General features: G+C 42.7%; 1 protein-coding gene and 1 long non-coding RNA gene across 3 annotated transcripts in view; both read left to right on the top strand.

Moving 5' to 3' along the window:
- LOC135249363 (uncharacterized) overlaps positions 1-21,129 on the top strand; it is a 167,339-nt gene extending 146,210 nt beyond the window's left edge. Inside the window, exon 2 of the long non-coding RNA XR_010328664.1 lies at positions 21,019-21,129. This is a non-coding gene — a long non-coding RNA (uncharacterized LOC135249363). The remainder of the gene's footprint in view (positions 1-21,018) is intronic.
- LOC135249292 (sterile alpha motif domain-containing protein 9-like) lies at positions 10,410-20,256 on the top strand. 2 transcript variants are annotated; one of them, XM_064324796.1, is made up of 4 exons: positions 10,410-10,816; positions 11,092-11,172; positions 12,832-12,892; positions 13,844-20,256. In XM_064324796.1, exons 3-4 carry the CDS (start codon positions 12,869-12,871, stop codon positions 18,389-18,391), a joined length of 4,572 nt encoding a protein of 1,523 aa, XP_064180866.1. In that variant the 5' UTR covers positions 10,410-10,816; positions 11,092-11,172; positions 12,832-12,868; the 3' UTR covers positions 18,392-20,256. The 2 variants fall into 2 exon arrangements, with proteins under 2 accessions (XP_064180866.1, XP_064180864.1); XM_064324794.1 differs by lacking the exon at positions 11,092-11,172 and having other exon boundaries at positions 10,411-10,816.
- Positions 21,130-21,396: the final 267 nt, after the last annotated feature.

Below are 21,396 nucleotides of genomic sequence, written 5' to 3'. Positions count from 1 at the left end.
GCTGGGGCCCACCAGGACTAGGGTTGAGTACCCCGTAGGCGCTGGGGCCCACCAGGACTAGGGCTGAGTACCCGAGGCCTGGGGTCACCAGGACTAGGGTTGAGTACCCCGTAGGCGCTGGGGCCCACCAGGACTAGGGTTGAGTACCCCGTAGGCGCTGGGGCCCACCAGGACTAGGGTTGAGTACCCCGTAGGCGCTGGGGCCCACCAGGACTAGGGTTGAGTACCCCAGGCCTGAGGTTCCAACAGGCACTAGGGCTGAGTACCCCAAGGCCTGAGGTCCACCAGGACTAGGTTGAGTACCCCACAGGCCTGAGGTTCACCAGGACTAGGGTTGAGTACCCCACAGGCCCTGAGGTTCGGTTCAACAGGACTAGGGTGAGTACCCCACAGGCCCTGAGGTTCACCAGGACTAGGGCTGAGTACCCCACAGGCCCTGAGGTTCACCAGGACTAGGGTTGAGTACCCCACAGGCCCTGAGGTTCACCAGGACTAGGGCTGAGTACCCCACAGGCCCTGAGGTTCACCAGGACTAGGGTTGAGTACCCCACAGGCCCTGAGGTTCACCAGGACTAGGGCTGGATGGACCCACAAGGCCCTATGAGTTCACAGGACTAGGTTGAGTATCAAGTGGGCGCATGAGGTTCAAGGACTGGAGCGTTGCTGAGTACCACAGGCCCTGAGGTTCAACAGGACTAGGGCTGAGATTAATCCCTGACAGACAGCTGTTGTTCACCAGAACAAGGCTTGATTGTTCTACAGAGCACTGGTTATAAAGCTGAATTCCATAAATCCTATGGGATCCGCGAGGACCCAACGTTAAATGTTTGTGCGCAGAGCGATAGGGGGAAAACAGAGACTTATGGGAGCGGTGGGAATCTGGAGCACAGAACCTGGTGGGAGCAGGTGGGAATGGAACAGAACCTCAGTGGGAGCAGGTGGGAATGGAACAGAATCAATTGACCCTAATTGAGTCTTAATATAGTATAGTTGTTATGGTAGATGGGGAGAGAATGGTTGAAGGACTTGGAGCAGTAAAATGCTGGTGAGCAGTCGGGGGAAGTCCAGACAAAACGGGAGCTGCAGGGGTCATAAGAGAGCATTTAAATATTGCTGACTGAACAGACAACGTGCCTTGTGTCCGGGATACAAAAGGAACAAATTGGATTGTTCCCCGACATTCCAGTGTCACAGCAGCCAGTGTTCATAAATATAAATTTATAAAATACGAGATTTCAAACGTCGAAGGCCCTCAACCGTTTTAAAAATGGCGGTGCTGTGACATCAGAAGGGGCTGGATTTTAAACTGTATTTGAGCAGTTTCTCGGTCCTCTGAATCCTCCCCCGGTGGAAAGCACAGAGGCCGGGGGCCTGGCGGAGTGGGCATATACGAGAATTCCACAAGGACAGGAAACAGTACTCAACTGTAGAAAGCCTACACAATCTGTATATGCACACAAACACACACACGCACACGCACACGCACACGCACACACACACTGTGCACATGCTTACACAGACAGACACACACATGCTATCACACATACACGTGACATTTAAAATATAGCACACACACACACACACACACACACACACACACACACACAAACTGACCTGCGGTTGCATACCTGTTTTGCACAGGCATCGCAGTCTCTGAGCATCCTGCCTCCGTAACACTTTGCTGATGATGTCATCCCTTTGATCTAATATCACCTTGGAAACTGTGGTTCCAGAAACATCACTGAGTTGAGCTGCGTTGGTCATTGAAACCAAACTCAATCCAACAATCACCCCCTCTTTCAAAATTCACTGAGCTCTCCTCTTGCAGCTATTACAGCCATAATACTGGGCCAGGCCAGTCCGAAATTTACACATGACCCTAAGCATGCTGGTTCATCATGTACTAAATTATGGTGGCAGTGTAGTATAATGGGTAAGGACACTGGTTCGATTCCCCCAGTAGCACACAGCCATTGTACTTAACCTGCATTGCTTTAGTGTATATCCAGTTGTATAATTGGATACAGTGTAGACAAAAGTTGTGTAAGTTGCTCTGGATAAGAGCGTCTGCTAAATGCTTGTAATGTAATGTAAATTAAGATGAACCACACTGGTGTAGTGGCCTCTGCTTTTCATAAGCAGTACGTTCCTCATTTACTGAGGTAATTCCCCATTTTGACTGCTGTTTATATAATTCATTATTTACGTATTAAATATTATCTTCCTGTTATCTGTACCACATTGACTTTATTGTCTCCAGTGTCATAACTGATAAGTGATGCACTGCATTATAACTACATGCTAAAATGTCATACTGTTTTCATTTTTTTTTTGTTTGTTTTAAATCTCACCATTTTCCATAAGTGCACCAACCATTTAACAAATCATTTGATTTAGTTACTTTTAATTAGGGTATAGGGTTTTTGTAATTGGATTCTCTTCTTTCAACATACTGCAGTTAATAATGTTTTAAATTTTAAAATAACTTTTACAGCGATGGTCTTTGGAGCTCTGCAGAGGCTGCAGGGAAGTTGCCGAGTGAACAGTAGCATTACTTCAAGAAAACATTTCGGAGAGCAGGAGAGGCGGGGCGTTTGGACAGACTGACAGCGGTCACCGCTAAAGAGCTGGGCGGTAACCCGCCGTGTTGCGTAGGAAACCCTGGTGCCCACCAGGGAAAGTCCGTCCGAGTGACGGGTGTGTTTACCACACTGTGGGCCGTGCGACCTCCACTAAGTATCAGCTCACTTCTCTCTCTCTCTCACTCACTCACTTTCTCTCTCTCTCACACACACACACGTAGAATGCAACCTACGCAAATATACATTAGGTGCTCATCAAAAAGACTGTTTAAATATCACTGAAAACCCCGCTAGGTTTTGACCTTATCGTCTTCTCGAAACGTCGCTGTAGAAATTTTCAAAGACCTTCTGTTTATCTGTGCAGGTACAATACAATTTCCTGTTATTAATCTGTTCATGAGAACAGCTGGTGTGAAGGTGTTTTTGGTTGTTAAGAGTTGATCTTAATTTTCATTTTTGAATTGAGTATTTGGTATTACAAGCAAATGTGCAATACCCAGTGTAACAGGTTTTGGAACCAATGGAACATTCTCAAAAAGTTAAAACCCCGCCTTCTGGTCATGTTGACAGGCTCTATTACACCAGGCAAGATCAACAGAGCACAGAAAAGTATTTGAATCCAAAAAAAAACAAAAACAGGTATTTGACTCAGGTCTGGTCCAGGCAGAATAAAACACACTTTGAAGGAGTGTAGCGGCGCAAGGCAGGCTCATGCTAGGCTCATTCCATAGATTGCGTTGTTGCCGTTCTCGTTGTGTTAGTGTTAATCAGTTTAACCTTCAGGGTCCAAGTTGAACTATGCGGTTGCTCCCTGCACTTGGACCGGTACTTCTCTCTAGGTGTTTCGTCATACTTGTTCCTGGTTATGGTTATACACTTTGTTGTACGTCGCTCTGGATAAGAGCGTCTGCCAAATGCCTGTAATGTAATGAAAGGGCATGTCTTTGTGATGGTGGTGGCGGCGGTGGTGGAGAACCCAATATCAGAGAAAGGCAGCAGGAGACTTGGATTGAGCTAGTCTCCTGCTGCCTTTTTTTTTTTTTTAAATAAAAATTAAAAGAGAATTTACTGAGTCAAATCAGGATATGAGCATACAGAAAACCAGGAGAGCTTTTTAAAAAAAAAAAAAAAAACGAAATACTCGAGGCTGTGAATAATGCTCAGGCAGCACCCAATCAGAGGCCAGCATGGAGATGAAGGCTCAAGACAGAGTGAGGAGCAAAGCAACTAAGGCAGCATAAATGCCACAACTTATCCGCTCTCGAATTGCAGACAGGTGCACACAATAACATAATCAGAGTTCGTGATGATTATGCCGCCCTCTAGTGACCAGCAGGTGGGGGTGCAGCTTGAATACTCTCAGTCTTCTCCTGGACTACTGGTCCCATCTGTCACCATGGCTTGCCGAGCGCACAAGGTCAGAGCTTTAAGCTAAGGGTACAGGGTGCGAGTTCTTGGGATTTATATGCTTGCTTGCTTCCTTTCCTTTCCTAGTATGGAAGTACAAAATATGTGAAATTGATGTCTGAAATGTTTTCTATGTACTGTCAGCAGGTGCATGTCAATCTCTCATGTTTCCCTCCTTGGACAGTGAATTACGGTTTATGGTCAATAATTATATTACTGTGGCAAAATGTTTTATCCATAAATGTAGATTTCTAAACCTAAACCCCTTTTTTTTTTTTTTTTTTAGAAAGAATTGTCATTGCACTTTCAATCATTGATGTTTATTTATTTTTTTTAAAGCGAGCAGAAGTATTAAAACATTATATATTAGTCCTCTATAATATACCGTTTGTATTGTGAAAATTGTTTGTTAACTCCTGGGGTCGGGATGTGACATTTGTTTCTTTTTTACTCATTGTTTCATTTTGTTTTGTTTTGTTTCTTCTTGCATGTACTTTTTTAATCAGGTCTTAGTGCTGGGCAAGTCCCACACTGCCCCTTTTTGGGAAAGAAATGGACACCCCTCATGTAAATGGACCTTTTTTCCTTGTTGATGGTCCAAGCTTTCAAGCCACCATTTGTAACAGGAATGTGTGGGTGGCAGTGTAGTATACCGGACACTGCCGCTGTACCCTTGAACAAGATACTTGACCTGCATTGCTTCAGTATATCTGCTGTAACTGCAGAGGTGGGTAACCCGGCTTCAAAGAGTAAAAAGACTGACCGTGTATTTGCTCCACCACCATGCACTAAACCAGCTGACTCTAATTAGCATAACTCTTCAGCATGATAGGAGACCTAATTATTGTAATCAGCTGGTTTAGTGCATGTTGGTGGAGCAAATAAATGGTCAGTATTTTTACTCTTTGAAGCCGGGTTACCCACCTCTGTGTAACTGGATGCAGAATGTTTTGTAAGTCGCCCCGGATAAGCTCCTCTGCTAAATGCTTGTAATGTAATGTAAATGATTTCCTTCTGCAGGACCAGCATATCCCGGCAGTTTCCGGGATCCCGGTGTGCCTGTAACCTGACCTTATAAGGAAAGCGAAAGTAAAGATGAACTTCCTGTCACGGAAGGGGCCAGACCGCTCTTACTAGAAGCAAAGACACGGGAAATTTGACCAGTAAATTGCATACTTTAGCTCCAAAAAATACAGAAAATTCCTCAGGAAATTAAATAGCATTGTACTGCGTTTGTTTACGCTAAGGACAGCATTGGTGGAATAGGATGGCTTTTGTATATAAATGTGTTTTGCTATTATGTGGCTAATGGGATGCTCCAAGATGCACTATGTGTGTGAGGATTATTTTGAATACTTGCATGTTTTGTTCAAATTCACAATGTGTTTAACGTGCACTGGCTTTTGTCACTGACTTCGCATCATATACGGAGTCATTGGAAAATTGTACATTGCAGAATAAATTAATAGGACGTGCTGCATTAGCTTTCAATAACTCATGTACTTCACATAACTATTGAGTTGACAGATGTCAGAGCAACAGCTAGCTGTAGCTGTTTCTTATGCAAGAAATATGCAAGTAATTTTCATTCAAAATGATAGCGATGTTCTGTGGATGGGGACTGGGCAGTTGCTGTACTCTTAGTCAGGTCCTATCCGCGTCCTCATAGGTTGACATCCTGAAATGACAGCAAAAATCAAGTCTATTTATGGGTTGTACAGTATGGTTTACCAATGGACGATTTAAACCAAGGCAATGTTTTCCAAAAAAAAAAGAAATAATTCACCATGGTGGAAAGTATTACTGAGATGGCCACATGTCAGCTGGCAGTAGATATATGCTCTTTCACACTGGAATTGTTACTAACAATCATCTGTAATCATTATTTTATTTTATTTTATTTTATTTTATTTTATTTTATTTTGATTCTCTAATTTTGGAATACCAAAGAACGTTTGCAATACCAGATCATATTTGTGTCATATTTGGATTAGACGATGATCCAGCATTGACGTACTTGGCACCAAGTAGGAAAGCTCTCCTCTCATCTCTGCGTTCATGAACCTCCTGTACAGGCTTATGGGACAGACATTTGTCTGTGGTGTGTAATTATACCGCTTCCTACTCTGCTTGCACATGCAAATAGCAATGAAAGGTTCATACTGACTGGCTCAATACCAGTGTGTGGATGGGCCCCATGGTCTGGTGTCTGTTAAGGCTCTATTCCAGTGTGTGGATGGGCCCCATGATCTGGTATCTGTTAAGGCTCTATTCCAGTGTGTGGATGGGCCCCATGGTCTGGTATCTGTGAAGGCTCTGTTCCAGTGTGTGGATGGGCCCCATGGTCTGGTATCTGTTAAGGCTCTGTTCCAGTGTGTGGATGGGCCCCATGGTCTGGTATCTGTGAAGGCTCTATTCCAGTGTGTGGATGGGCCCCACGGTCTGGTATCTGTGAAGGCTCTGTTCCAGTGTGTGGATGGGCCCCATGGTCTGGTATCTGTTAAGACACTGTTCCAGTGTGTTGATGGGCCACATGGTCTGTTATCTGTCAAGGCACTGTTCTATTCTGTGAATGGCCCCACATTCTGGTATCTGTTGAAGCTCTCTGGTGTCCAATCTGGACCATGCCAGTGCCGACTGTGGCTGTAAGTCCAGCAGGGTTGTGCATAAGTGAATAATATCTGGGGAGGGATCTCAGGAGGCATAAAGAATGTGTCCTACTGCTCATCGGTGACCCTTTCTGGTCAGTAACAGACCAACAGGGTGACTCAGTGTCTGTGTGAGGTAAGTAAATGACACTTATGGTTCTCCTGCATTGCTCTGGATAAGAGCTCCTGCTAAATGAATGTATCGCACTGCATTTGTGACACATCAGATATGATTATTTCTGCTTTTCCTGCAGAGCTGTGTGAGTAAAGAGCACTTTTCTCCTCTCTGCAGGCCGTCAGGCTGTCAGGTGACAGAGAGAGGCTGTGCTTCTCTGGCTTCAGCTCTGCGTTCAAACCCCTCACACCTGAGGGAGCCGGACCTGAGCTACAATCACCCAGGGGAGTCGGGAGTGAGAGCGCTCTCTGCTGGACTGGAGGACCCCGGCTGTAGGCTGGAGAAACTGAAGTAAGTACAGAGTGAGAGAGAGTCAGGAATAGTGAGAGAGGGGCTTCTACAGAGCTCCTCTCTGGTTAAAACCACTCCCACTGCATTCTGGGACAGACCCAAATGCTGTTCTACCATCCGTGGAGTCTGCAGCTTTGTCGACAGTAAAAGTAGGGAGACGCTTTAAGCTTGTCAGCTAAGTCCTTACAGCGTGGAGCTCTCCCATTGTCGCAGAACTCAGTTTCCACGCTGCACCCCATGCACAGTGCAGTCCGTGTGTCTCGGTGTCTGTCTGTCCCTCTGTCCCTACAGTGTTGACCATGGAGGAGAAATCAGGCTCAAACCAGGCCTGAGGAAATGTAAGTATGTCTGTGCTGAAGGCTTTAAAACAGAGAGAGCAGAGTAACAGAGGGAAGAAGGTTTAGGGGAAACAGAGTGAAATGTGATCCTATTACATTGCCCTCTACTCTTTTATCCTCCACTCCTCCTCCGGAGTCCATGACTCTTCTTCTTCTCTTCTTCCAACAGTGCAGTGACGTCTCTCTCATGAGCTTCTCTCACTCTATCTCTCCCTCTCAAACACACACACACACACACACATTCTCACATGTGCACTCTTACGACCTGTAACTCACCTGTATTACTATAACCAGGTGTGCACTATCGTAACACAAAGACACCTCAGTATTAACCACAACCCGAAAGAAGAGCCAGTTAAGCACAAAACGATATATAATATGCAAGAAGGCGTTTATTATACAGCAAAGCAGGGAGTTAGAGATATTTGTCCTAAAGGAGTTTTTCAACATATGTACTGGTTTAACACAGGTTGCAGGATCTCACCGGGCAGGTAGATGTATCCCACACAAGATGGTCCTCTGGTCTAAAAGTCCGTCCTCCAGTTTCCTTAATTTGTTATAGAAGAGCCTGTTAACAAAGATGGTGATGATGGTGATGATGGTGGTCAAGGTGAGCAGATTGCAGACAACAGACAACGTGGACTGTAGGCAGTAGGCAACTCCAAGCTGCAGGCCAAGACTCCGACTCCGACCCAGACCCAGACTAACTTAAAAAGATGCACATCATCAATATATAGACTGGCATCTTTCTAATATTGCTGCTCCACGATGGTCCCACACACGCACACACACACACACACACACACACACACACACACACACACACACACACACACACCTATACACACACACACGCACACACAAAGGATAGTACTGGACCCCCGGCTCTGATCCACTAAGTTCTGATGGAGATGTTGTCTCTTCTCTTCTCGTCTGCAGACGCCTGTCGGCTCACGCTGGACCCCAGCACGGCACACGCGGAGCTCTCTCTCTCTCTCTCTCTGCGGAGAGCCGGAGGGCGACACACTCGGGGGGGGGAAACCCCTGCCCTGATCACCCGGACAGATTTGACTTCTTTCCCCCCCGAGTGCTGTGCAGAGAAGGTCTCCGCGGGACCCGCTGTTACTGGGGGGGTCCGGTGGGTCGGGCACACCCCCGGAACGCGCTCTGATTGGGGTGACGTACAGAGGGGTCCCCAGGAAAGGGGAGGGATCTCACAGTCTCTTGGGGGCAGCAGTGACAAGCCCTGGAGCCTGGAATTTGGTGACACCAACAACAGGGCCCTGCACAATGGGAGGAGCTCTTCAGAATGTGACCCCGATTTACCGACAGACCACTGAAGTTTGGGGGCTCTTTCTACCCACAGAGTCGGGGTGTGCATGGCCTGGCCGGCCGGCACTCTGTCCTTCTACGGGATCTCCTCTAAATCAGTGACCCACCTGCACACTTTCCACACCACCTTCACTGAACCTGTCTGTCCTGGGTTCTCTGTTCTGCGTCCACGCTCTTCCGTCTCCCTGTGCATGCTGGGATAGATTCCTGTGTCCCGGAGGAACTCCTGAGTCTCCAGGGAAAGTGAAGGGAAATCTGCTTCAGACACAAGATGGGATATTGTTGGGTTTGGTGATAATGTGTGGATAATTATTTTCATGCCTTCCATGAATCTGACGCACGTCCTTGCTGTTGATTTCCTGCAACAGTGAGAATAATTGTGTTAATAACATATTTATGTTCTGAGATTCTGAGTCCCAGTCTTAATGGTTAATAAATACATTTCTGTATTAATACTGATGATGTACAAGTGCTGAGCAGCCCCCTGGTTTTCTTAATTTCTTAATGCAATTATTATTATTATTATTATTATTATTATTGCATTATACTCAAGGACATATCACAGTTATGAAAACAGGGCATTGAATTGTTTTATTTTGGATGATATCACTGTTTTGTAAAGTGTTTTTGTTCGTTTTCTCTTCTAATTCTACTTCTATTTCCCTACAGAGACCTACCATAGCAATTATATTTAAATACAAAAATAAATAAAAACTTTTAATTTTTTCTCCAACTATCATCATTTATACTTTATAATAGAGGAGGTGCGCAACAACCTGTAGTGCAAAGTAATGAGTAGTGCCAAGTCTGGTACTAGTGTTCATTTTAATCAGGTGAATTTATTCCTGTTTAGCTACGGTCTCCTTTACGTCGCTTTGGATCAGAGCGTCTGCGTCAGCAATGTACAGTAATGATTAAGACCGCAACATCTCGATCCTCGGAACTACATTCTGACTGAAATAAAGTTCTGCCTTTCTCTGCGTCTGTCTTTCTCGTGCAGTATTCATCATTCTGATGTGCTAACTTTCATTTTACCGTCCTGTTGTGATTTGTGTTCACTCGTGCGCGCGCGCACGCACGCACGCACGCGGAAGCCTATATAGTCGTGTTTTGTAGGTATTGCGGTTCAACGTTAGGAGACAAAGAACTACACAAGGTGTATCGACCGGATTAAGAAGTTTACAGTTTACGCTAATTATTTTAATGTGTATGCAAAAAATAAAATATCTGAACACATCTGAAAATAGCAGAGGCGCTTGTCTTTCACTATATCACTAACGGACATCAATGGGCAATAGATTCAAACAATGTAACGACTAATTGTTTTAACTATTAATATTTTCTATCGGAAAAGATGCTTACTTTATGGTAGTTGGAAATATTTAAGACGAACACATTTGTTTTCATGCGGTGCTCACAGAAGGAATATAACCTGCTGCTTAATTTGGTAGGCTACTAACTGACAGCTTGCAACTGATTTCAGAGCAATTTCAGTTTCAGTGCAATGTCTTGATATTTTTAAAGCTCTAGTGAATATCTTTTTCAGTCGTTAATGTTAAAGCTGTACTAATGGACGATTCATTGAAAGACATTATGTATACACACGAATAGTTTCGTTTCTGACTAGTTGTTGTAAGGAAACGAAACTTAAACATATCCGATCAAATCTGTGAGGGTGGAGCGGAGGAGCAACTTCAACATATAAAATTTATCCGCGAATAAAATGTCATAGAATGAACCTTACATCGGCAATATAACAATTCTTAATTATTCAAGTTCCCATGCCAAATAGCCATAACTTTAGTGCTGCAATTATGCTGACAAAAAGTAAAGGGGCAGGTTATGTCGTTTCCGCGGAACTTTTTTTTCGAGGCTTATAAATAAGGAAGCGTTTTCTTCCGCATTGTAGTGTTTATGCCCAGAGACAAGATGTTCGCATTGACTTCGTTAATTGAGCAATTAATTGTTGTAAAACTGTAGCCTACAGTATAAATTGAAGACTGTCAAGGCATTCCAAAGAACAATGTGATATCACCGAGTCCAGTGAGTATAACGTTAAATCTTACAGTAAAGTGCAGAACAGTAACTGAATTTATCGGGTTTTTATTGGGTTTCAGTCGTTATGCTGTATCGATGTTATATCTCAGTTGTTTTGCCTACAGAAAACAGTTTGTAAACCACATCGCCATACCACTGAGTTCACTAGGTGAACTACAGTGAAATCGCCGTTATGAAGTCGTGAGTGTAATCTGTAAACTTGCTTCTTAGATAGGTAAAGGATGAACTTCTCTGACATGGGCTGTTTTTCCATAATGTAGGAAATAATAGCCCTCGCCGGACGAATTCATCCTTTACAACTTCCACAACAACGTCGATGTTTTCTATTAGTTTTCCATACTGTAAGTAGCTATCTTCGTATGGTGTTACTGAAACGTAGATACTTAAGAACAATTGTGTGCTATTTTATGACAGAGTCTATTGGTCCGTGATATTTATTTATTTATTTATTTATTTATTTATTTATTGAGACGAATGAGGAAGCAGACGATTACAAGGCATGAAAACCTCAGGATGAATACATTAAAAATAAAATTCAAATTTCTCCAAGTGAGGTTTTGCATTGGTTTTATTTTTCATATAATATTAAATGATCATTTAATATTTTAAATGCACGTTGTATTTTTTTAAATTAACTTGTTTTAAATAAGATCTTTAAATATTGACTGTGTGCTAATACATCAATATATAAAACATATACTAATATAATGTATCTGCTTGCGTGTGTGGGTGCAAAACTATTAGGATTATTAGTATTATTATTATTACTTAAACACATTAAACATGATTTTTTTTCATCCATTTCAAAAAAATTTTTAAAAAGAGGTATCAAAATAATTTTAACTTTTATGAGTATTATATCTGAAAATGAATAATTACATAACTTTATTTTTATTTTTTTTTAGGTTTCTTCAGAATTCCAGATTTTAAGTTTTGTTTTCCAATCCTCCTTTAAAAGCTTATAACTTCATTCTGGAAATATTATTAGTATATTCTGGAAATATTTAATTTTGAAATATTGTCACTTTAATTCTTGACATTTAAATTTATTACATTTGTCTTTATTGTCATTATAGTTACTTTTCTAAAGGTTACATAATTACATTTCGGATTCCAATGTACACTACATGTATAAATGCATGCGCGCGCACACACACATACACACACAGACACACAGTCCCGTATTGCTATCCTTGTGGGGACTTCCCATTGACTGCATTCATTCCGTAACTTCTAACTCTAACCTTAACACCAACTACTACATGCCTAACCTTAGCCCTAACCTTAATCTAATTGTAACCCTAACCCTAATCCTAAATCCTAACCCTAAAACAGCTTCTTGACATTGTGGGGACCAGCAAAAGGTCCCCATAACGCATAATGTTCCTCATCTTTCTATCCATGTGGGGACATTTGGTTCCCACAAAGGTAGTATTACAAGTTCACACAGACACTCACACACACACACACACACACACACCACATGTACACCCAGATTCTTGATCTTTGAATATATAACTACAGAGCACACACTCGCTTCTTGCTCATCCTCCTGTGTAGCTGTACAGTACACCTACATAGGAGGATGAGCAGGAAGTGAGTGTGTGCTTTGTAGCTATATATGCAAAGATCAAGAATCATACAAACTAAGTTATTTTGCAAACACATTTTTTAGGACTTAATTGGCTGATGAAACTAGAAGCCACCCAGAAGTAAAACAGTTTTTGAGTAATCTGTACTGTAACTGTAGCCAATTACAGTACATTTTTGGTCATACAATTTGTACTCAGTATTAGATTACAGTTTTGAAGGACTCAGCCCAACACTGTATAAACAGGACCTATTTTAGATATATTTTTTTAATGTATTGGGCTGTATAATTTACAGAAAGAAATAAAATGCCTCTTGTTATTCATTTTTTTATTTGATTTCCTATAAATGTCTAATGACTTCTTACTTTCTGTTTTTTATTGCTATTTCCCTTTCTACCTGTTGCACAGGACTCAGCCAAGGTGTACTGAACTGAGGGATTTTAAAATGGCTGAACAAAGTCAGACCAAGGTAAGAGAGTAATCGCAAAGAAACAGTATTAATTTTAGAGATGTTAATAGTCTAGAAGGAAACCCATCTGCCATCAAAACATTCAGTTAAATCATAATATATTTAGAATATATTTATGATGCACATATTCCAAAAAATCTGACCCAATACATTTCATAGTACACCATGGACAAGTGTGTGTGTGTGAGGGAGATTGCAATATGTAAAAAAAAAACATTTTAAAGATTTTCAGTGCCACATTTCATACTCAGTTTTGATGAAAATATTGATTTTAGACATAAACCTCTGGAGAACACCTGAACATCCATGCTGTCACCAGGCTGAACACAATAATACATTTATATTGCATGGGTGTAATTGCTACAAAGCTGCGTGTAAATGCTAATTAATACAGCACAAAAATAGGTTGCTACTAAAAGTATAATCTGTGCTAGCCAAGCGAAGAACAGGCTTCAAACTGCTGGTTATGCCTTGCAGTTGTAAAATACAGTTGCAAGAAAAAGTTTGTGAACCCTTTGGATTCACTTGGATTTCTGCATTAATAACTCATTAATTAATCTTAATCTAAGTCACAATAATAAACAAACACAATCTACTTAAACTAATAACAAACAAATAATTGTACTTCTTTTTGTCTATACTGACTGCACTATTTAAACATTCACAGTTTAGTTTGGAAAAGGTATGTGAACCGCTAGACTAATGACTTCTCCAAAAGCTAATTGGGTCAGGTGTTCCAATTAATGAGATGCGATAGAGGGTGTCAGTTGGAGGTGCCCTGCCTTATAAAAAGGCTCACAAAGTTTGGTTCCTGACAGGGTCTGCTCTTCTCAAGAAACATCTGTTCGTGTGAAACCATGCCATGATCAAAAAAATTCTTTAGACAACCTTAGAAGGAAAACTGCAGATGTTTCTTTTTTAAAAATGTTTTTCTTCTATCATACCAAACAGGAAGAAGCACAAATCAGGCAGATAGAATTACCTGCTGAGATTAAGACCTGGACTAAAGACCATGTCAAACAGTGGATTCTCAAAGAGAATCTTGCGGACACTGCCGATGCTGAGATCCTGCATGGACAGGACGTTACTGGGGCCAGCCTCCTCTTGCTTGACAAGTCAGACCTCCGAGAATTAGGCATCAAGTTGGGACCAGCAAAACTCATCCTTAGCAAGAGGGATGAACTTGTGCAACTTAAAGAGGGTCAAGTTGGCAGTCAAGGCGGTCAGTCCCACAGACTCTGCAAGCCCTACCCTTTTCACAGGTACCACGATGCCTGCCGATACAAATTGAACAGCATCCTGGATGTGACCGAGTCAGGTGCGTCGGATTTTATTGAACCCTGCCACGAATTCAAAGCATTCATCCACACAGACAAAGCCAGCGCTGAGGACAAAATGAAGAAGTTTACCGATGAGGTCATTCGCTTCGCGGCAGCCTGCATGAACAGCCGCACCAACGGCACCATTCATTTTGGTGTGGGCGACTTACCAGATTTCATTCATGGGCAGATTCTGGGAGTTGTTGATCAGGACAAAGAAGCTTTTGTGAATGGATTACACCGGGCTGTAGATGGTCATTTTGAACACAAACATATTGATGTTGCGAAGAAATGCATTAAGCCCCCTCGATTTGTTCAGGTCCTCAACCCGGATATGACATCCTCCGAAAATTATGTGATCGAGGTGGACGTAGTGCCGGCGTATCAGGTCTGTCAAGAGGACGTCTATCACGTCTACAGTGTCAACAAGAGAAAGGGGAGAAAAAAAGGCCAAGGCCAAGAAAAGGACAAGGACAAAGAAGAAGAAGAAGAAGAGCGCAAGTTATTCTTCATTCGTGATGGTACCAGCAGCCGAGATCTCCTGGCTCACAACAGTCAGAAGAAGGAATACACTAAATTCACTGAGGACATCAAGCTGCTGTCACAGTTGAGAAGAGAAGCAGAGAACAAGCGTTTGACTGCTGTGAAAGGAAGTGTCCAGGGATCCAGGCTCAGTGAAATGCTAACAGGTGGATCTCAGTCCTTGGATAAATCCCACTATGAGCAGTATTTATTGATAACCAACAAATCACATGCTATGCAGTTGGAATCCCTTGAATTTCTTTGTGAGATGAATCTGACTGCTGTCTTGGATTTAGACCCAGAGTCTCAAGAAAATGGACTGTGTAAGTACTTTGAAGAGCGCCGGAAGATAAATACCCATTTTCCAAAGAATTATAAGATTACAGAGGCAGTCGAGAACATAGCAGAAAAACTTAAACTTACCAAGCATACCAGTTGGGTGTTCTGCAATGGGCATACCAAAAAAGAGAAACCTTCAGACGCAGATCACTGGTCAACTGAAAAAGGAGCTTCTGTACGAGGTGTTGTTTCTTTCCTGTGTCGCAAAGATGTACTTCCTCAGAAAAGGTTCCTGGTTGTCTTCTTGTTGTTATCCAGTGTGAACGACAGAATGGACCCTCTGCTTGAGATCTTCAGTATGTTTCGGCAAGAGCTTCAAGGCACTGAACAGATCCTGTGCATCTGTGAGAACGAGGGAGCTTTCACTTGCTGGAATGACCTAATTGAGGCACTCCATAGTCAAGACATCTCAGCAAGGTCTATCTATGAGCTCAGCCTCGCTGAGGTTAATGGAACTGTGCTGAGTTTGTGGTCAGACAATCGCAGGTCGAGCCGCTTCCTGCCAAGTGGGGGAACCGGCAAGGTCCACCTGAGAAAAAAGGTGGAGGAAAGCTTAGACACCCTCAGCATTCTCTGTGTCAACCAGTGTGAAGGAGGCACTGAAGAGAAGAAGTCGCTGGAGGAAAGCTTCTATAGAGGAGAGAAGGTGTCCTGGTGGAACTTCTATTTTGCTGAGCAGCCGCAATCCATGCCGTTTATCAAGAGAGACAAGTATGACTTCATTAAGGACACCATTATTCCAGAACTACGTTCTCTGAGGCAAGCCTGTGTGTCCTTCAACTTACTGCATGTCCCAGGTTGTGGGGGCACCACACTTGCAAAGCATATCTTGTGGTCACTAAAGAACACATTTCGCTGTGCTGTTCTGAGGGACACGGCAGAAGACTTCACTGAAGTTGCCAGGCAGGTGGTTCAGCTACTACTTTATGAGGCAGCAGAATGCCCCAGAAAGTTACCTGTGCTGCTGATGATAGATGACTTTGAAGAATTGGATGCAGTAAATGATCTGCAGCAGCGCATTGATGCAGAGTTTGTTAAGAAGGACCTTGGTTCAAGTGGCCCACAAGTCATACTGCTCAATTGCATGAGAACAGAATCCATGGAACAGACTGAAGCAACGAAGGACACTGTTTTCATTGGGAATAACCTTTCAGAGTCAGAGCAGGAACAGTTCCAGAAGAAGCTGAAGGAAATTGAGAAGACGCACAAGAATGCAGACACATTCTATGGTTTCATGATCATGAAGAAAAACTTCTCAAGAGAATACATTGAGGGCATTGCTCGAAATACACTCAAGAACTTCAACTTTGAAAGCAAACCTGCTCAGATTTTTGCTGCGCTAGTGTTGCTGAATGTTTACTGCAAGGGAGCAGTACTCTCAGTTTCTCTCTGCGAAGTGCTTCTGAGAATGCAGACAGAGTCATCTTGTGCCTCCCAAAAAGTCGAGGATAGGTTTGGGAAGTTCTCTACATTCCTGACCCGTTGCACTGTGGAAGCTAAGGTGGTCTATAAGGCACTTAGGACCATTCATCCCTGTGTGGCAGAGTGCTGTTTACAGGAAGTTGTGACCACTTACAGTGTTTCAAGAGCTATGATTTTGAATATGCTGTTGACTGACAGTACGTTTTACGAGTGCACACAGGGGAGAGATAAACTCATGTGGGATGTGCGCAACATGTTGGTGAAGCGGTGTTACTTGGAGGAGGAAAGTCGGTTCTCTCCTGTAATCCACGCCATTGCCAAGGACACACCAGGGGCTGAGGAAATGGTCCTGCACAATGCAGCAAAGCGCTTTGAGAAAGATGCGATAGTCTCTCAGCTTCTTGCCAGGTACCACTACCTGAAAAAGAAGGATTTCATGCTAGCAAAAGAGTGGGCTAGGAAAGCCAAAGAGATTTCCCCAAAAAGCTCCTACATGTCTGACACATGTGCACAAGTCATTAAGCATGAGCTGAAGCATGCTATTGTGCGTAGCAAAGACAAAGATCCTATGACACCAGAAAAACTCAGGGATTGTCTTAAAATGGCAAGATCTGCACGAGATGCCTTCAGAGAAACTCAAGATATTGCCAAGAGGGAGATTGCACTCAGAGCCAAAGTGCGGAGAGATAACACCCCTTACAATATAGCAGGTTGCCTTGGAGAAATCAACATTGCTGTGATCATCTTGGACATTTTGGAAAAGGTCCCTGTTTTTTCTTCATCTAATGCTGCACAACACAGTATCATGGAACGGGTCCTGTCTGGAAAAATAAAAATCCAGGATGTTGGCAGGAACGACAAGAAGCAAAAACATGCAGAGTATTATCAGGTGCTTGAAGAGTTTGGTGAACTTATTTGCAACCTTAAGAGCACAATGAAAAATCTCTTCAATTTCCTGGATGCCTTCTTTGTTGACCTGGGGCCACGATACTCCCAGAGAGACAAACAAAAGGAAAGAACCGCGGAAGAGCTTTCTAAATGTTTCCGTCGCTACGTTGAACTTTTCTGCAATTCAGATGCCACTGAATTTCAGATGAGCAAGAACCAGAACACCATGGCAAAGATTCATGAGGGTTGGAAATTTCTGGAGTTGCACAAAGCTGACACTCATTTTGGGCTCCTTGACAGCCTCTCAAACAAGACCTCCGGTGAAACAATGGAGGATATTGTGAGGACGTATGAATTCAATCAGAAAACATCTCAGATGGCCAGGATTGTGAAAATCAAAGTGAATTACATCTATGCTAACATTGTACTTGCAGCCATCAAACCAGCATCTAAATGCATATTGCCATACACAGAACTCCTGAATTTACTGTGTGAGGTTCTTAGAGATTACATCCCACACGAGGACAGCAAGGCTTTGTACTTCATTGCAGTCGCTCTTTTGTGGCCAGGGTCAAATCCTCTTGCAGTAGCTGAAAGGTTTTTGCCAGCAATAATAAGTTATGTCTCCCAGCTGAGGACCTCATTCTGGCATGAGATGGGATCTGTTTGGCATGCCAAGAAACCTGTGGTCCATTTCTACTTGGGAAAGAGGCATGGCTACGGTCGTCTGGTCAGCCGTGCAGATGTAGAGAAGTTTGCTGGCGCACAGTCTGGTTGCCTGGGGGAAAGTGAAACATGGAAGCATGGGAAAATCCAGGACCTTCTCTTCAGAGCATACGGCATGGTGCAGAGACAGAAGATTTTTGCGGACACACCGAACCCAGATGTAAAAATTGAGGTCAATCCAGTGTACAAAAGCCAGTTGTGTGGAGGGGAACACAGGAGGGTGTCCTTCTTCATTGGCTTCTCTATGCACGGCCCACTAGCATTCGACATAAAGTTTCTCTAAACCGTTAGGCTTATTACCCAACCAAATGAAACTAGCCAGCCTTAACCAGCCTGAATCACAAGACCACGAAAGAAAGGTTTGGAATCTTGTGAGTCACTCCTCCTGAAAGACTTCCCATCGCTATTGCGGAGAGTTCGTGGCACCTTTTGATATTTTGATGTTGCCACTTGATATGTTTATTCATTTTCATGACCGCACTGAAATGTTTTCTGTCACTGCACTGAATATGAGGTGACTAGCTGTCCCCATCTCTGCATGGCTGCTTATCACCGGATCGCTGTCTCTGGATTTCCTTAATGATAATGTTATATGATTATATGAATGGCTTTACAAAGATGGGTTATCCGACTTGTGGTATTTGCTTTTATGACTATACAAATTGTTTTTTGTTTGGCTAATATAGCACTTCTGTGTTTTGATGTTGTAACACTTTTGTATTCTTGAGACTAACACTGATGTTCTCTAGTACTCTAGTTAGTAGTTTCATGTAACCGCATCTGCTAAGTGACTTTAATGTAATGCATACCGTGGTGTTTTTATGGTTTTAAGTTTTTGATGTTACAGCTTGTTACATACGTACACTACATGGCCAAAATTATGCGACACCTGACATACAACATCTCATTCAAAATTATGGGCATTAATATGGTGTCGGTCCACCCTTTGCTGCTGTAACAACCTCCACTCTTCTCGGAAGGCTTTATACTGGACATTGGAGCACTGCTGCAGGGATTTGCCTCCATGCAGCCAGAAGAGCATTAGTGAGGTTGGGCACTGATGTGTTGGATGGGGTTGAGGTCAGGGCTTTGTGTAAGCCAGTCAAGTTTTTCCACATTGTGCACAACAGAATAATTTCTGTATGGACCTTGCATTGTCAGGCTGAGACTAGAAAGGGCCTTCCCAAAACTAAAATGTGACTGTATGCTGGTAGCGTTAAGATTTTTCCTTCACTGGAACTATGGGGCCTAGCCCAAAACATGGAAAACAGCCCCAGACAAGTGGTGTCCAGATACTTTTGGTCATGTAGTGTATATAATGTGTATGTATGCCAGATGTGTATTTTGCCTCTTTGTTAGCACTGCTAACTTAATTAGTGCTTTAGTGCCATCGCAGGCACACTCCGTAGTCTAGCGTAGGTTTTTTTTTTTTTGTCTGGGTCTGGATTTATTGCTCTTATATGAGATGAATGCACTGAATGTTCTCTTATACTTCTTATTCGATTCATTTTTTTTTTTTTTTTGCTGAAATATACATTCATTTAACAGTAATATATAATTCTGTAAGCTTTGTGCTGCACACTTTGCAGATTTCACTGTCTGTTAAAATCGAATTATGTGTAATTAAGTTACTAAATGCATTATGTGTAATTAAGTTACTGAATATTTGTTACTACGCTGGTGTCCATGAGGACAAAAAACAGTAAACACTCAGTCCTGTACAGAAAAGGCAGGCTGAATTGTAATCATGTTTTATATTGTTGGAAAAGTGATGTCATGGGGAACAAGTTGGTGTCTTTAATGGTAGGGTGCGGAGTAAAGATCTTGATATTTATGGGTCCGCGCCCAGCCATATACAAAGGTTACCCAGGTATGATATGCTTACAGAGGTAGTGCAAGCAGGATCATTTATCTATACTGCTGTGTCATGATCGTGCCTTTATCTGATGACCTGGTGTTTTGCTTTGATCTTTTTGTATATACAGTAAGCAGAGACGTGCAATGGTTTGGAGAGACTCGTCAACATGGTCTCCTGGGTGTATTAGCCATGTATAAGTTTAGCCATTTCACCACTCACATTTATTACCGTTATATATTGTCACTATTACTAGAGGCACTGAACAATAAACTGCATTAATTTTAACCTGACATTCCTCTTTGACTCTTAACATTGCACACTGAGCAGTTTTAAGGTCCAAACACACACACAGAACTCAGGATATCTGCACCCTGCAGTCACTCGTCTGTACACTAGCGTCGTAGCTGGATACACGATTGTTTTCATGCAGGCCACACAAGCCAAAGACATGTCCGCATGATCACCTACCAAGGCAGATAGCGATTAGTATAGAGCCACACTACTGGCGGACAGCAGTGTCCTCCGTCTATGCATGTCTGTTAGCACAGAGGAAAGGTTAAAACACTATTTTGGAGTCAGGTAACTGGGATAACATTAAATTAATCTTGTTCCGGTAGCACCGGGTAAGAGTACACGCGTTCCTTACGCCACTCAGACAATTCCGCTGTTTGGTTTGCGGAGGGGTTTCTTACTGCTGGTGACCTCGACGCGATACAATTTGGTGTCTTGCTGTTGGTGACCGTGACACACAGTTCAGTGTATCTGAGGGGTTTCGTGCATTTTTGTCCCCTGCAGGGCACGTGAGTGTGGTCTTAGTCTCAATACAATATATTTATATATACAATATATAAGTCAGAGCGGCAATGTAGTATAATGGGTAAGATGTTGGCCTTGTAACCTAAAGGTCGCAGGTTCGATTCCCCGGTAGGACACTGCTGTTGTACCCTTGAGCAAGGTACTTAACCTGCATTGCTCCAGTATATATCCAGCTGTATAAATGGATGCAATGTAAATGCCATGCAGAAAGTTGTGTAAGTCGCTCTGGATAAGAGGTCTGCTAAATGCCTGTAACGTAATGTAATGTAACGTATATACTTGACTATGCTGAAACCTACACAACAAACAAGGGGCATTTAATAAAAATAAAAGATTATCTTTGGAAATATCTTTTACTGCAATGTGTTTTTGTCATCCAAGAGACTTTTATTATGTCGAAAAAATTACAATATTTGAACTTTTTAAAAAAATCGTTTATATCATTTCCAGGGACGAGATTGTCTGAGAAACTTAAACTTCTTAGGCCTTGCTTTTTGCGGTTTTCTCTTTTAGTGTATTGTTGATCGTTCTCCTCGCAGCGTGTCTCACGCTGTGCTACGGCTCAAGCTGAGTGTCGTGGCAAACAGGGAGACGACACAACAAGGTATATTTTT

This window comes from Anguilla rostrata, chromosome 2, assembly GCF_018555375.3.
Source record: "Anguilla rostrata isolate EN2019 chromosome 2, ASM1855537v3, whole genome shotgun sequence".
In the NCBI taxonomy this organism is placed as follows: domain Eukaryota; kingdom Metazoa; phylum Chordata; class Actinopteri; order Anguilliformes; family Anguillidae; genus Anguilla; species Anguilla rostrata.
The sequence above is the reverse complement of the archived record's forward strand: the minus strand, read 5'-3'. Positions and strand labels throughout refer to the sequence as shown.

What these genes read in the sequence shown, in the direction of transcription:
- LOC135249292 (XM_064324796.1), top strand. Translation starts at nt 12,869, where the DNA reads ATGGCTGAACAAAGTCAGACCAAG. An exon ending in CTGAACAAAGTCAGACCAAG is followed by an intron (nt 12,893 to 13,843) that starts GTAAGAGAGTAA and finishes CATACCAAACAG; the next exon opens with GAAGAAGCACAAATCAGGCA.